We start from the raw sequence: 13582 nt of genomic DNA, 5'->3' as shown, positions 1-13582 counted from the left end.
CACACTCCACTGCACTGATTCAGCCTGCCCTTCACCTTCTCCATTGCTGGCAGCTTCTACTGCTTGAACGATGCCTGCAATGGATGGATCTGGCTCCACCGACCCGACATGACTGCACGCACCGACTAGCTCAGGGGGGAATCCAGGGCTGTCGCTGGTGAAGTCCGGCTGTCCCGCCCCAGGTCGCCTGCTCCGCACCCATGCCCGTCGTAGCTCAGCCGCAAGCCCGCAAGGGGAGTCGCCGAATTCAAAAATAACACCAAACTCGGTTTCCTGTACCATGGTCCAGGTATTCCACCACGTCTTGTTCCGCGGGTCTATCTTCTTCAGCTCCACTCGTCCGTCAATCGCAGGCAAATTCACTGTCGCCGCAAGTTAGTGTGCAGTGGGCCACTCATACGAAGATACGCTGCTCCACCAACGTATTCATGTTTGCCTGCTGCTTCTCTGTCAGGGTATTGTCCCCATATAGCAATCTCACAGCACTTTCCAACGGTACAGATAGCAGGATTAAATACACCCGGGAGCCAAAACTCCATTCAAAATGCTTTTCTCAGGTAGCATGATGCTCCTAAGTTTAAAAGTGGATATCCGCTAAATACAACAATATCTAGATAAAAGTGAGACACCTATTTTAGATGGAGGTAATATAACTTTGAAAAAAAATACCGTCCAAATACATGTTTGTCAACCGTTGTCCTAATTCAGCAACCCCTAGTCTCATACTAGTAAGAAGTAGCACCATTTAACTATTTATGCCGAAAAATCTAATTTGATTGTATACCGTGTCACTGTCCTAAGCTAGAGAGATTACGTGGACATGCATTGATCTGCCAGTTAACAGCTCCTCGTATGGCGAAAATGCTGATGCAAAGCTGATCTCGGGCAAAGCTGAAATCTGGGCCCTTGCATGGCATAGGGATGTCCATTCCTGGGTCCCACGTATTTGACTACCCACTTTACAAGATTCCCTTCTCTAAATACACTACCAATTGAAAAACTAGCACAACTTTCACGTAATAAATTTAAATTAATTTTTATTTTCATATTCGACTTGCTCGCGACGAGCTCTTCAAAATGAGTCTAATATTCAATATTTTAAAAGTTATTTTGTAAACTGCATCTATAGAGTTCTCTATTACTTGGGCATATAGTCCGGACACTACGTCCATGTAGTCCTGCGATATATAGTACTGATTTTATAAAGTCCTTCCAAATTTGTTTGAATGGTACATGTAGGATTTGTGAAAAGTACTTCTATTTTTGTACATATGACAGCTGCAGATTCCCTTTTCACGTGGGAACCATTGGCACGAATCTCGAAAAAGGCGGAGTAGAAACAGTGGCTATGATATCAGATTCGCACGAGATCAGCAGTAAAATCTGCGGGTCGCTCGTATGGCAAGTTGTTATCACGGATGACAGAGCATTTTGTCAATGTATGAAGATTGTGTGGCTGTATGAACTTGTAAGAAAGAAAAAAATGAATCGATAGTTTTCATTAATTTGCTTATCCAAATATACAAGGAACTCATGCAGTACATCAAAACAATCAAACATCACACTTACTAGTAACTTAACACACTTGATCTCCTAATGAACAATGTCCCCATTTTTCACCCCGTTTTACCCTTTATACAGTGTCGTGGAATGGAACTTTCAAAATAGATACCACCCGTAGCACCGACCAAAAAAATGGAATACGTACACATGTACGTACTTATGTGTATACGATTCTAATGACCAGTCAAACGGACCATGCGCGCGTGCATGTACCGCCATGATCACACTCTCCGAGAGGTCTCGACGACGTCGAAGCATGGCTGCTCGCCGCTCCATCATGAGCTCGCGGAGGCACCACCGGTAAAATGTTCTATGCATATACGGAGTACGTTTTTCATGTACATACACACATATATTGGTATGTGTATGTACGTATGATTCTGATAACCAGTCAACCATAACGTGCGCGCATGCATTGATCGCACGCCACGAGCCCACGATCGATCATACTTTCCGAGGGGTGTCGCCGGCGGCGGCGCGTGGCTGCTCGTCGCACTTGAGCTCGGCGAGGCTGGGCTTGAGGCTCGCCCGGAAGAACTCCTCGTACTCGGCGGCGCCGCCGGCCTTGCGCCGCACCTCCACCACGGTCAGCTCTGTCGTGAGCTCGTAGATCTCCGCGACCACCGCGAGCGCGCCGTGCGCGCCCTCGCGCGTCCCCTCCATGATGACGGACCCGTCCTCCCTCGCCCGCACCGCCATAGCCGCCGCGGCCGCCGTCCTCTCCAGGGACGCCAGGATTTCCTCCACGGGCGCGGCCGAAACGAACCTCGCCGCGTTCTGCTGCTGCTCGCCCTCGCCGCTGGCGCCGCTTCCCTCGTCCTCGAACAGCCCCGACAGGTCGAACCCCGGCGAGAAGGAGATGAGGTCGAACGCGTTGAGGCTCGACCGCCGTCGCGAGCTCTCGCCCAGCAACCTCCCTTCCAGCAGCGACGACGCGTTCTGGAGGTTGGACCGCCGGCCCGAGTTTCCCAGCAGCCTCCCTTCGAGCAGCGATGGCGCCGACCCGCACGACGTCATTCTCGCGTGCAGGTCGGGGTCGTCAGCGCGGTCGCCGCCGTCCTCCGTCCGCGGGGTGTCCGGCGGCGAGGTGGACGCGTACACGTCGCCGTCGTCGAGGTCGAAGCGTGTGAACGAGCGGTCGTCCTCGATGCGGAAGGAGAAGCGGCGGTACCCGACCCTGAACCACTCGTTCTCCATGATCTCGTCCACGGCCGCGCGGCGGATGGGCTTGGTGTCCAGCAGGCGGTGGAGGAGGCGCAGGAGCTCCGGGGAGAACCACTTGGGGCAGCGGAAGTCGCCCCTGTGGATCTTGCGGTACATGCCGACGAGGTTCCGGTCCTGGAACGGGAGGTAGCCGGCGCCGAGGACGAAGAGCACGACCCCGCAGGACCAGAGGTCGGCCTTGGCGGCGTCGTACCCGCGTCGCGACAGCACCTCGGGGGCAACGTACGCGGGAGTGCCACAGAAGGTGTGGAAGAGGCCGTCGTGTCGTATCTGCTCGGCGACGGCGGAGAGGCCAAAGTCGGAGACCTTGAGGTCGCCGGCGTCGTCGACGAGGAGGTTCTCGGGCTTGATGTCCCGGTGGTACACCCCGCGCGCGTGGCAGAAGGACACCGCGGAGACGAGCTGCTGGAAGTAGCGGCGCGCCTCGGGCTCCGGGAGCGGGCCCTTGGCGACGCGCGCGAAGAGCTCGCCGCCGCGGACGTACTCCATGACGAAGTAGATGCGGAGCTTGGTGGCCATGACCTCGTAGAGCTGCACGATGTGCGGGTGGCGCACGCGGCGGAGCACGGCGATCTCGCGCTTGATGTGGGAGGTGAGGCCGGACTTGAAGATCTTCTCCTTCTCGATGACCTTGATGGCCACCTCCTCGCCGGTGCCGACGTTGCGGGCGTAGTAGACCTTGGCGAAGTTGCCCTGCCCCAGCATCTTGCCCACCTCGAACCTCCCCAGCAGCAGCGGCTTCTTCACGTCGCGCTCGCGCCCGCTGGTAGCCTTGCTGCTTGCCACCCGCGCCAGCTCGCGCTCACGGCCGCTGCTCCCCTTGCTGCTTGCCGTTCGCGCCATTGACGATGAAGAATCCAGTTAGAAACTTGATACACTACCTAGATAACTAGCTCTTGAATTTTGCTTCAAAAAAATTAATGAAATTTTCACTTGAAGAAACGAATGGGATGAGAGGAGAGAGTAGAACGTAGGGATGGAATGCTGGTTAAATAGATACCAGTTCCAAATAGATAATTCCAGAGAGTGTGGTGCTGGCCCTTAACTCTCAAGAAGAGAGTTTCAAACATAAGAAACTCTACTAAAAGAAAGGATTGACTTTTTGGTGATACTGTCTTTTAAATAAGATTCCATGATCAATTTCTCTTGGTGAAACTTTAAAATGTCTTTTACCTTTTCGTATAATGAGCTAACGCGCAAACATTTTCCTTCATCTCAAATCTATTGAGTTTCTTTGCTTCTATGATAATGATTTATCGTCATGAAAACTTGCTTTTGCGCACATTTGTTCAATGGCCTAGCACAGTTTGGGCATGGACATAGTGGGTTGACCCGATGACCGTCCGATGTGGATTGCGGTGCTATCTTGGCCGTTGGTTCCGAGTAAGGATCTTTGCAGGTGATACTGACATATTTTTGGGAAGTACTCTTAATTAGCTGTCAAATTCTCATTTGACAATTTGCTTGAGACTAATGAGATCCAATTTTGATTTGACAATTTTTTTGGTGAGGTGGACAGTTGGACTAAAAGGTCGGTGCACTATGACATTTCAACATTTGGCGGGCACATTGTTGCTATCCTCCACGTAGGAGGAAAGGTTGGTGGGGCACCACTTAAATTATTCCTTGTGACAGTCCAGATTTTTTGGCACAACCCCTTGAGATGCCATCTGTATGTCCTGACAACGCTTCTCAGATCTAGAAAGAGAAGAGGAAATACTAGTATCTTGATGGATATATATGACACATATGAGTAGTCTAACTCTGAGCGAAAAGTGTTTTTAGCTCCCGAGCTCCAGTGCTCTCGCTATGTTAAAAAAAAATTAAAAATATTTTTACAAGTTATAAAAATCATGAAAATAATTCTGAAGACTGTCATTGAAACATTCCACAATCATGCAAAATCCTAATCCGAAATTCTTTTTATTTTGAGCTAGATAAAAATGACAAAATCTGATATGTTTTGAAGATTTGAAAATGACTACTCAGATCTACAATTTTGTCATTTTTGTGTAGCTCAAAATATTAAGTATTTGAAATTAATTTTTTTCACGTTTGTGGGATACATCATTGACTATGTGCGGATTTTGTTTCAGAATTTTTTGAAACTCAAAAATATGAATTTTGATTTTTTTTAAAAACGAGATCACTGGTGCCCATGTGCACCAAATCTCTGTCCCTGAGTTCATATACACGTTATACTCGCAAAAGGGGCAATGTGCATGTACCGTGGAATAGGATTCTTCGGAGTCTCAGAGGTTGTTTGAAAATTTCCAGACATTTTATGTGTGCTCTAATGTGATGACGATCTGAATATTGGCAAGAAGCAACGTCAGACAGACACTGTACTAGTTTTCTCTCAGCTCCAGAAGTGTGGCCTTTTTGTTTCTCCAAGGTCAGTTGGTCTGAAGAACACAAACAGAACAAATGTCCCATATTGTCGTGTAGGGACACTTTATGGTTGAGTATATTCCCTATCTTGTTTCCTTGAAACAACACAACAAGCTACTTTTCCACAGTGTTCATTTCTTTGTTTTTCTTGCACAAAAGATGCGTGCATGGTGGCCACGATGAAACATTCTTAAGATTAGGAAAATAGGAAGGAAAATCATTATGACTACCTCTTGGCACGTAGAAAATGCAGGAGAAAACTTCAAGAATGGATATAACAGTTTGCAATGAAATGAATAAGAGAAAACTTCAGGATATGCAATAAATAATAGGGTTACAGTTTGCAATGAAACGAATGAGAGAAAACTTCAGAATATGCAATAATAATAGGGTTACACGTCAGATCCAACGCACAGGCAAGAAAAAGATGAGGAGTTGAACAGTGGAGAAAAAGATGTGACCACCACTAATATCGCTTAGCCCAAAAACCAATGGGAGCTGTACAGAAACTTTCCTGTGTGATTTTTCTGCCATATTAAACTGGAATTTCGTGCTTTAGTTTCCTTTTGGTCAAATGCAAGCTAATTGGATTACCCCATCAGAATCTCATTTCTCAAGTCACCGATGGTATGTTTCTGGCTAGAAGTGTGCACCAGGAGCTGTATTACTGAAATGAAGCTACAGGGGTCAAGGCCGAGCACACGCGACAGTCCAATCTCCAATATCCATAGGCCATAACTATCTTCTCGCTGCTTCCTTAGCAGGCAGCTCATTCTTCTATCGAAAAGTGCTGGTACTAAAATTTATGTGAGACTGGATATGAAAAAGAAGCGCATTTATCATAAGGGGACCATTACTTTAAACTGAGCTCTACCTAGTACACTGATGGAAGTTGAGAGTTCTTGAATGCTGGTAAAGCATAGATGTCATGGTGGCATTAAAAGAATTGGTACCATTATCAGGTAACTGATATATCCTGTTAAACTGATAGTATATACCAACCCTTTTGTATCCCTTCGTGTGGACCTACATCATCAAATCAAGCACATGATGAACAATGGAAAACATAACAACGGTATTTAAGTTTCCCTTCGATGCATGAAAGAAAAATCAAGCAATGCTTAGAAGAATTTCTCAAGGATAAACATGCTGTTTTACATTTCACATTTGTAAATGTTGTTTGCACATTTGCAGTCCGACGTCGTGCACTTCATACACAGTGGCAACAGCAAACCAGAAACCAAATGATCCCTACAACTGAATGTTATGGTTATGGAGTCTCTACTGTCTGAAACAAGTTCAAAACCAGTGACCTCTGGATGAACGGTTCCACCAGTACACGGAAAATCAAAGGAAATCATGGAGAGTATGTTACTGCTACGTGTGAGTACATAAGTACAATCACAAGAAACCCAAGTATACTGAGTAATATTTGCACACCATCATGGTAAACTGATAAATCTATGGATGTGAGCACATTAACGAATTCAGATCCTAGTTCTCTATAAATATGGATGATCAACACTCAACAGAAATGTCACTACCACCATTTCACCTAATTCCAGAAAGGTGCATGAGCAACAAGTTACTTCATGTTACCCCTCAAAACAACAACAGAATGCATAAAAATTGATACTTGACAACCAGAAGACCTACAACAAAATTTAGATGAACAAAGTATGTTAATGTCTGGCTCCATCTTATGACATACGTCAAGTCTAATGATGGTAGCTCAAAAGTTCCCCGGAAATGATACGATTATATGGTGTGAAAGGTTCAAAGCACCAGGGTAGCATATAAGCTAAGTAAAGAAGTTCAAATTTTGTGTATCTGGCTTATAATGTACATAGAAGAAACACTATTATTATTCCTTGGGCAGGTATAGCATAACACAGCTCTTAAAGGCCAACACGCTTCTCGGCCTTCTGGATCTGACTCAAGAATATCCAAGTCATCTGCATACAACACCTCATTAGGTAAGTTGGATAGAACATGGAGATGCAAAGCTGTCAAGAACAAAAACATCATGTACTATCTGCATACCATGACATGTGGAGCAATCCTGACGCAGTAGACTGGAAAACCAGTGTAGAACTTAAATGGTCCGCCACTTTTCAAGGTCTTCATTGCGCAGTCAAGAGATCCAGTGTATGGATATTTTCCAGTGGCATCGGGCTGCATCTTCTGAACCTGTGTCTTCACATAATCGAAGGGCAAACTGCAAGCAGATGCAAAGAATCCTGAGACAGCACTGGCCCCTACAAGACAGATTCAGTGTCATCTAAGGAATGCGTAGAGCATTTGTAAGTCTAATAATGGGAAGCAATTACAGTTGGACCACACAGTTTAACAGAAATGAAAATAAAACATAACATGGTGAAAACTATCACACAAAAAGATAGGCATATGAACTAAAGTTCTCCGGGGCGGCACGGCAGCACACAACTTCCTGACACACATGATACAAATCTGTCTTTTTTACAGAAATGGCTGGGACGTCCTTGAACTAAGCAAACGGAAGGCTACTTTCAGCACGCCAACCATCATGCAGGTACCTTCAACAGGCTAACATAGCATTCAAATCCAGAGTTCTTTTCTTTAGAAATGAAACTGGCTGGAGTGTTGCCTGATCTGTTAACATGAAAAGAGTTGAACAGCACAGATAGGAAGACGTGCCTTGGAACATGAGGCCGCCCAATGGACCAAGCAAAGAGTCATGCTCTAAATCCATAGAGCTTTACATAAATTTAGAGCATGGCGTGACAGTTAAGGTTAGCGACCGTGGTTATATACTGGCTTGAAATCCACAAGTTACTTATTGTTGTATATCCTCCAGAGATACACTAAAGATGTCATAAGCTTTGAGGGCCTCTAGATAATATGATCAGTATGCCACTCTGCTTCACGCCTCAAAATGCATAGCAATTCCCAGCAGAGAAATGAAAAAACATAATACTGCAAAATTAAATATGAAAATAACATCGTCTTACCAAGCATTGTAGACATCTCCCCAGCACCAAGTTTGTCTCTGAGTAACTCAACACTCTGGTCATAGGAAGCAAGCATGCCCATGTTGAGCGACATCGCTCTCGCTACAGTTGGACCAGCACCCTTCCAAAGTGCCAGAACACCTTCATCAGCAATAATACGGTAAATGCCGTGAAAAGCATTCTTATAGTTGCGGCGCTGGGCTGCTGGTAAGGTTGAATCGGCCTGCATCCTGATGAGAGCCAAATCTGCAGGACTACCAAAACATGCTCCAATTGCTCCGGCAGTGAGGCCAATAAGAGCTTTCTGGACTAGGGGCAGTGGTTTTCCATCGTTTGCTTCAACTGCTTTATTTGTTAAAACCCTGAAGAAATACAGAAAGAAGACATAATCAAGTAAAATTGAATGACGTCCCAAGTAAAATTGAATGTCAGGATCTCAATTTCTTCTGAATATTTATCTGACAGAATATGCCCAAGTAAATTTTCCTGCCTTGCAGATGGTAAAAAGACTAGCGATTGATTTTATTTTATGATGGCTTCCACTGTCATGTTTTATTTCCATCTCCAGGAATGATGAATCTGACAACTCCAGCTTTAACTTAATATAAGTGTTCCCTCTTGAAAATATTTTCAACACAACTTGACAAATGATAAGAAAAACATTGTTGATTCGGCAGTTAACCTACAATTGATGGGTTTTTTTAGTCATACAATTGATATGTCACGTAAAAGTGCACACTGGGGTTGTCACAAATGCTGCAGAACTGACAATGCTAGATAGCAAGCATCAACCTACAAAGAATTCTTTATAGTATCTTAACTACTACGTAGTACTACAGAACCACAAGCATATGGTGCATTCTCCATTCACCAGCAGTTGAATATACTATTAACTCAAAGTCATGAACCTTCATGTGCTAATTATTTGGAATATAACTGGTAAAATAAGTTACTAGCGTACAAACCTGAAGGATCCAAGACGGGCAGTTGTGTATGTTGCTTGCCTTAGCAAACCAGCTGACAATCCCTACACAAGATAAATGTATAACAACTAAGAATCAGAAGCCGCATGCCACCTCTTGACTGGCAACTGAATTCCAAACTACTTGGCATGATTCTTGTAAATACAAACAACAGATACAGTCAAAAGTGGTAGAACATAAGGTTACAAGCATGAAAATATTACACATAGTAAGAAATCTAGAACTATCAAGGACACAAATTTTCTTGGTTCCACCATCTTGATGCGATAACGAAAATTTCCATTTTATTTTCTTGAATCTTCAGTGCATTCAACTCCAAAAGCAGTATGAGCTATTTCATTCACAGTTTTCTCTTAAAGGAAAGATTATTAGCATAAGAAGATTCATTAGTAGTCGTTTACTCATTTGTAAGAGAAAAGTGCCTCTTTTATATCCCAACAAGTGAAAGGCGTACATTTTACAATAAACAATAAAGAATGACATTCATTGTTAGAAAAGGACTGCATGCTAAGAAAGTTTTTCTAAGACCAATGTTATGAATTTTATGCAAAATTGGTTCTTGAATGACCTACAACTCAATGAATCAAACCATGAGTTGACTTCAATCTAGAAAACTGTGAAGTTTCTACCAAATGATACAAGAAAAATAAAAATCCCATCCATGATAAATTACTTCTGCAGGAAATGTAAGAACGCAGATCCATCACAATATTACAATACAAACCTACATCGACTACAATCTGTACGGCAGAGCACCTAACAGAACATACCTTGTAAAAGGAACCAACCCCCCCTTCAGCAAGCATCTTCCTGGTGACAGCAGTGGCAGAGCCCTCACCCAGCTGGATCTTTACCTGAAACAGAACAGCAACCACTATTCAAATGCCTGTGGGGTCCAAGACTGAATATACCACCACACAAAACTCCAACTTAATTGAAAGAAAAGACCTAAGAACACGCCATTACAGCAATCCCGGGCTAGCTAAACCAGCGTTCTAGCCCCCATTGCGCCCAGGCATCTGTTGGGCTGCTATATGCACATACGCATGTGCATCCACGGAGCAACACAGGCTTATAAGTCGTGCTCTACCCCCTTCCACAACCGATGTGAGAGTGAACCCAACACAAGCAGGTCTCGTCGAAATCAATGCTTTAACAATGATAATTACTAGACAAACTCCACGACGTAGTACCAATAGTATCCAAGGACAGCCTTATCAGCGGTAAACTAAAATAGTCGAATGACCAATATGAACTAGACCTGATTATTGTAGAGTAATGCAAAGAGAATTAGTAATCTTGTGCGGCCTATACATGGCGGTTCAAAACTTCAAACCCACTAAGCAACCTATTATCACAGATTCACTCCTTTTATAAAACAAACCCAGAACTCACTCCATTTTGCTTAGACGAACCCAAGGCTCTACTCCATTCCTTTGAAAATTCCCATAACAAAAACTAAAGCCGCACGCAGCATTTTCAGCCAGATGGGGCAAACCTCTCTCCACAGACGCAAAACATCAAACAGCTCATCTGCAACAACTCACACCCCAGATTCCCCTTCCCTGGGAGGCTGGAACCTGGAAGCCACTATTACGCAAAAGAGCAGAACGCCGAGTGCCGAGCAGAGCGGGCTGCTCCACCCAAAGGCTCTCTCCGGAGACAGACCACGCACGCGTAGCAGCATACCTTGACCATGTCGATGGGCTGGATGACGCAGGTGGCGAGCATCCCGGACGCGCCCCCATTCACGAACGGCTTGACCGTCTTCCATGCGCCGCTGGCGGCCAGCGCCGTCTGCGGCGGCTGCTGCTGCTGCTTCGCCTCCGCCATCTCCTCCTGTCAAGTGCTCCCGAGAGCTCTTGGGAGAAGAGAAGAAGCGGTGGTGGGCAGTAGGCGACAGGGGTCACAGCGATGTGTGGATGCCTCGAGTAATTTGCATCCTCTCGTCGGCGCGCGCGAAGCATTTCCGGTGAATTGCGATAAGCCGCTTCGCCTCCGCCGTCCGCATGAGCCCTGTGGCATGTGACCGTTGGTGCACCGGTATGTGGGGCCGTTTTCTTTGTTTTTTCTTCGGATGAAAGTGGGCTGTTTTTTTTAGACTAACAGGCAGCGCTCCCCAGCTCCATTTTCTTTATTGAAAATAAAACACGTAAACGCAAAGAGAAAATTAAAAGATCCAGCCCATTAGCTAAGCCGAGAGTCTTAGAAACATCTGAAAGTCCTCAGACCGAGGACAGGTACTACCAAATAAACGAGCCGTCTAGCAAACTCTTACAAACCGACTATTTTCCTAGCTTTTAAGAAGCAGAAAACAGCAAATACTATGAATAAAGCACTAAATCACTGCTTCTTTTTCGCGCCCAAGACCAAGCCATCAGATCACCACATGGATGTCGTCTGATTCCTCTGGGTGCTTCAGCAGGTAGGCTTCAGAGGCGCGCCCTTGATGGAGAGAAGTCGTGGATGACTTCCAGGTTGAAATCCAATCAAAAGATGTGCATTTCAGTCCGGCATCAACGACGGCACCATCCTCAGTCTTCTCACCAGAGCATTTTTTAAATTTTCCACCAGACCCCATTCCAGGTTTTTGAATGGAACCTGCCAGATCCTTAGGTATGATAGGAGTAAGCCCCACACCTGTTTCATAGACAACCAAGTTTTTCTGTTAAACACCAAATGGTTCCTGTTGTTCCAAATGCACCACATAATGGCAGATGAGACAACATTGAACTGCTCAATTTTTTTATTGCAAAGCCATTTAGATGCAAGGGATAAGTAATCAACAATCTCTATGTCAAAGATCTCTTGCACCACAGACCAAAGCAACCTAGATACTAAGCAGACAAAGAACATGTGCTTAACTGACTCTAGTTCACTACAAAGCTCACAAACCAAGGATTTTTGAATACCCCTATGTCTAAGATTATCCCTAGTCATGATTTTGTTTTGGGATAGCAACCAGAGAAAGATCTGCACTCTAGGTGGGATTTTTAAATCCCAAACAGCAGGCAGGAAAACTGGTTGAATCCCTCTAAAGTTGATGATAGCATAAAGAGATTTAGAGGAGTAAACCCCTTTTGATTCATATTTCCAGATAAGCTGGTCCTCTTCCCCAGAGAAAATGATAGTCTGAGCAATTTCTCCTATCTCAATCCACATTTCCATCATCTGTGGGTAAAGGTTCTCCTAAAGTCACATTTTAACTGTTGTCCATCCCATAGATCAGCAACAGTTTTCATCTGCTGGTTAACCACAAAGTAAATGTCCCAGTACTGAGTGTACAAAGGTGCATTTCCAAACCAAGTATCCTCCTAGAATCTAACAGTCCTACCATTCCCAATTTTCCATTTATAGCCAAATTTGACTGCTCTAGATGCCCACATCATACCCTTCCAGAAGACAGAAGGATTTATGTCTTAGCAACAAAAGATATTAGGATTTCTAGTGTTATATTTAGCATCTAATATCTTTTTCCAGAGGCTACCTTCCCCATATATATATATCTTTTAACCCAAGAGCTAACTAGGCAAATATTTAAATCTTGGAGGTTTGGTATACCAAGCCCACCATATTCTTTCCTCATATAAATAGAGGGCCAATTAGCTAAATGTATTTTCTTATTTCCATCTACATCATCCCACATACAGACATACAGTTAGCTATCTGGGTGTTGATAAGATCTAAAGCCCATTTTGGGAACTTAAAAAAGGAAAGCATGTATACAGGGATACTAGATAAGACAGTTTGAATGAGGATTCTTTTTGCCTCCAAAGACATCAATTTTCCCCTCCATCCTGCCATTCTACTAAGCAAACTGTCAACCAGAGGTTGCAGATCTTCGCTTTTAAGCTTACTAAAGTGTAAAGGAAGGCCTAAATACTTAACAGGAAACTTCTCAGCAACACATTGAAAGATATCTAAAAAAGGAGCAAGTTCATTATCCTACATCTTGATAGCCATCAATTCACTTTTGTGATAATTGATTTTCATCTCTGACACTTGTTCAAAACAAGTGAGAGTCCATTTAAGATTTATGGCATTCCTTTCATTATTTTGCAGGAAGAGCAAGGTGTCATCTGCATATTGCAGACTGATCACCCCACCAGGAACTAAGTGTGGACATAATCCTGTGATCATGCCACAGGACGCACCCTTATTTACCACTTTGGAAAAAACATCAACCACAAAATTAAAAAGGAGAGGAGCAAAAGGATCTCCTTGCCTTAAACCTTTACCAGTGAGGAAAAAATCTCCCTCGACATCATTTACCTTAACACCAACAGACCCCCCTTGGGTTATCTGTTTAATCATAGAGATAATTTTCTCCCCAAAATCTCTAAGTTGCAGAACTTCATGAAGAAAGTCTAGATTTACCATATCATAGGCTTTTTCATAATCTATTTTGAAAACTAATCCTTTATCCTTTTT

The 13582-nt window shown here is 44.3% G+C and overlaps 2 protein-coding genes across 2 annotated transcripts; both read right to left on the bottom strand.

Moving 5' to 3' along the window:
- Positions 1-1570: 1570 nt before the first annotated feature.
- LOC127341760 (putative CBL-interacting protein kinase 13) lies at positions 1571-3805 on the bottom strand. Its single transcript, XM_051367687.2, has one exon. It carries the CDS (start codon positions 3628-3630, stop codon positions 2008-2010), a length of 1623 nt encoding a protein of 540 aa, XP_051223647.1. The 5' UTR covers positions 3631-3805; the 3' UTR covers positions 1571-2007.
- A 3101-nt stretch (positions 3806-6906) lies between these two features.
- LOC127341761 (mitochondrial dicarboxylate/tricarboxylate transporter DTC) lies at positions 6907-11048 on the bottom strand. The gene is made up of 6 exons (XM_051367688.2): positions 10841-11048; positions 9922-10005; positions 9134-9195; positions 8169-8530; positions 7222-7436; positions 6907-7133 (listed from the first exon to the last, which is right to left on the bottom strand). Exons 1-6 carry the CDS (start codon positions 10982-10984, stop codon positions 7077-7079), a joined length of 924 nt encoding a protein of 307 aa, XP_051223648.1. The 5' UTR covers positions 10985-11048; the 3' UTR covers positions 6907-7076.
- Between the last annotated feature and the right edge of the window lie 2534 nt (positions 11049-13582).

This window comes from Lolium perenne, chromosome 3 (genome assembly GCF_019359855.2).
Source record: "Lolium perenne isolate Kyuss_39 chromosome 3, Kyuss_2.0, whole genome shotgun sequence".
In the NCBI taxonomy this organism is placed as follows: Eukaryota; Viridiplantae; Streptophyta; class Magnoliopsida; order Poales; family Poaceae; genus Lolium; species Lolium perenne.
Note: the sequence above shows the minus strand (reverse complement) of the source record. Positions and strands in the feature narration are given on the sequence as shown.

Bases quoted from the DNA above. Each gene is read 5' to 3' on its own strand.
- LOC127341761 (XM_051367688.2), bottom strand. From the start codon at position 10,984: ATGGCGGAGGCGAAGCAGCAGCAGCAGCCGCCGCAGACGGCGCTGGCC. The intron at 10,006-10,840 runs GTATGCTGCTAC...GTTCTGTTTCAG, and splicing joins AGCCCATCGACATGGTCAAG to GTAAAGATCCAGCTGGGTGA. The intron at 7,437-8,168 runs GTAAGACGATGT...TCTGTCTTGTAG, and splicing joins GGAGATGTCTACAATGCTTG to GGGCCAGTGCTGTCTCAGGA.
- LOC127341760 (XM_051367687.2), bottom strand. From the start codon at position 3,630: ATGGCGCGAACGGCAAGCAGCAAGGGGAGCAGCGGCCGTGAGCGCGAG.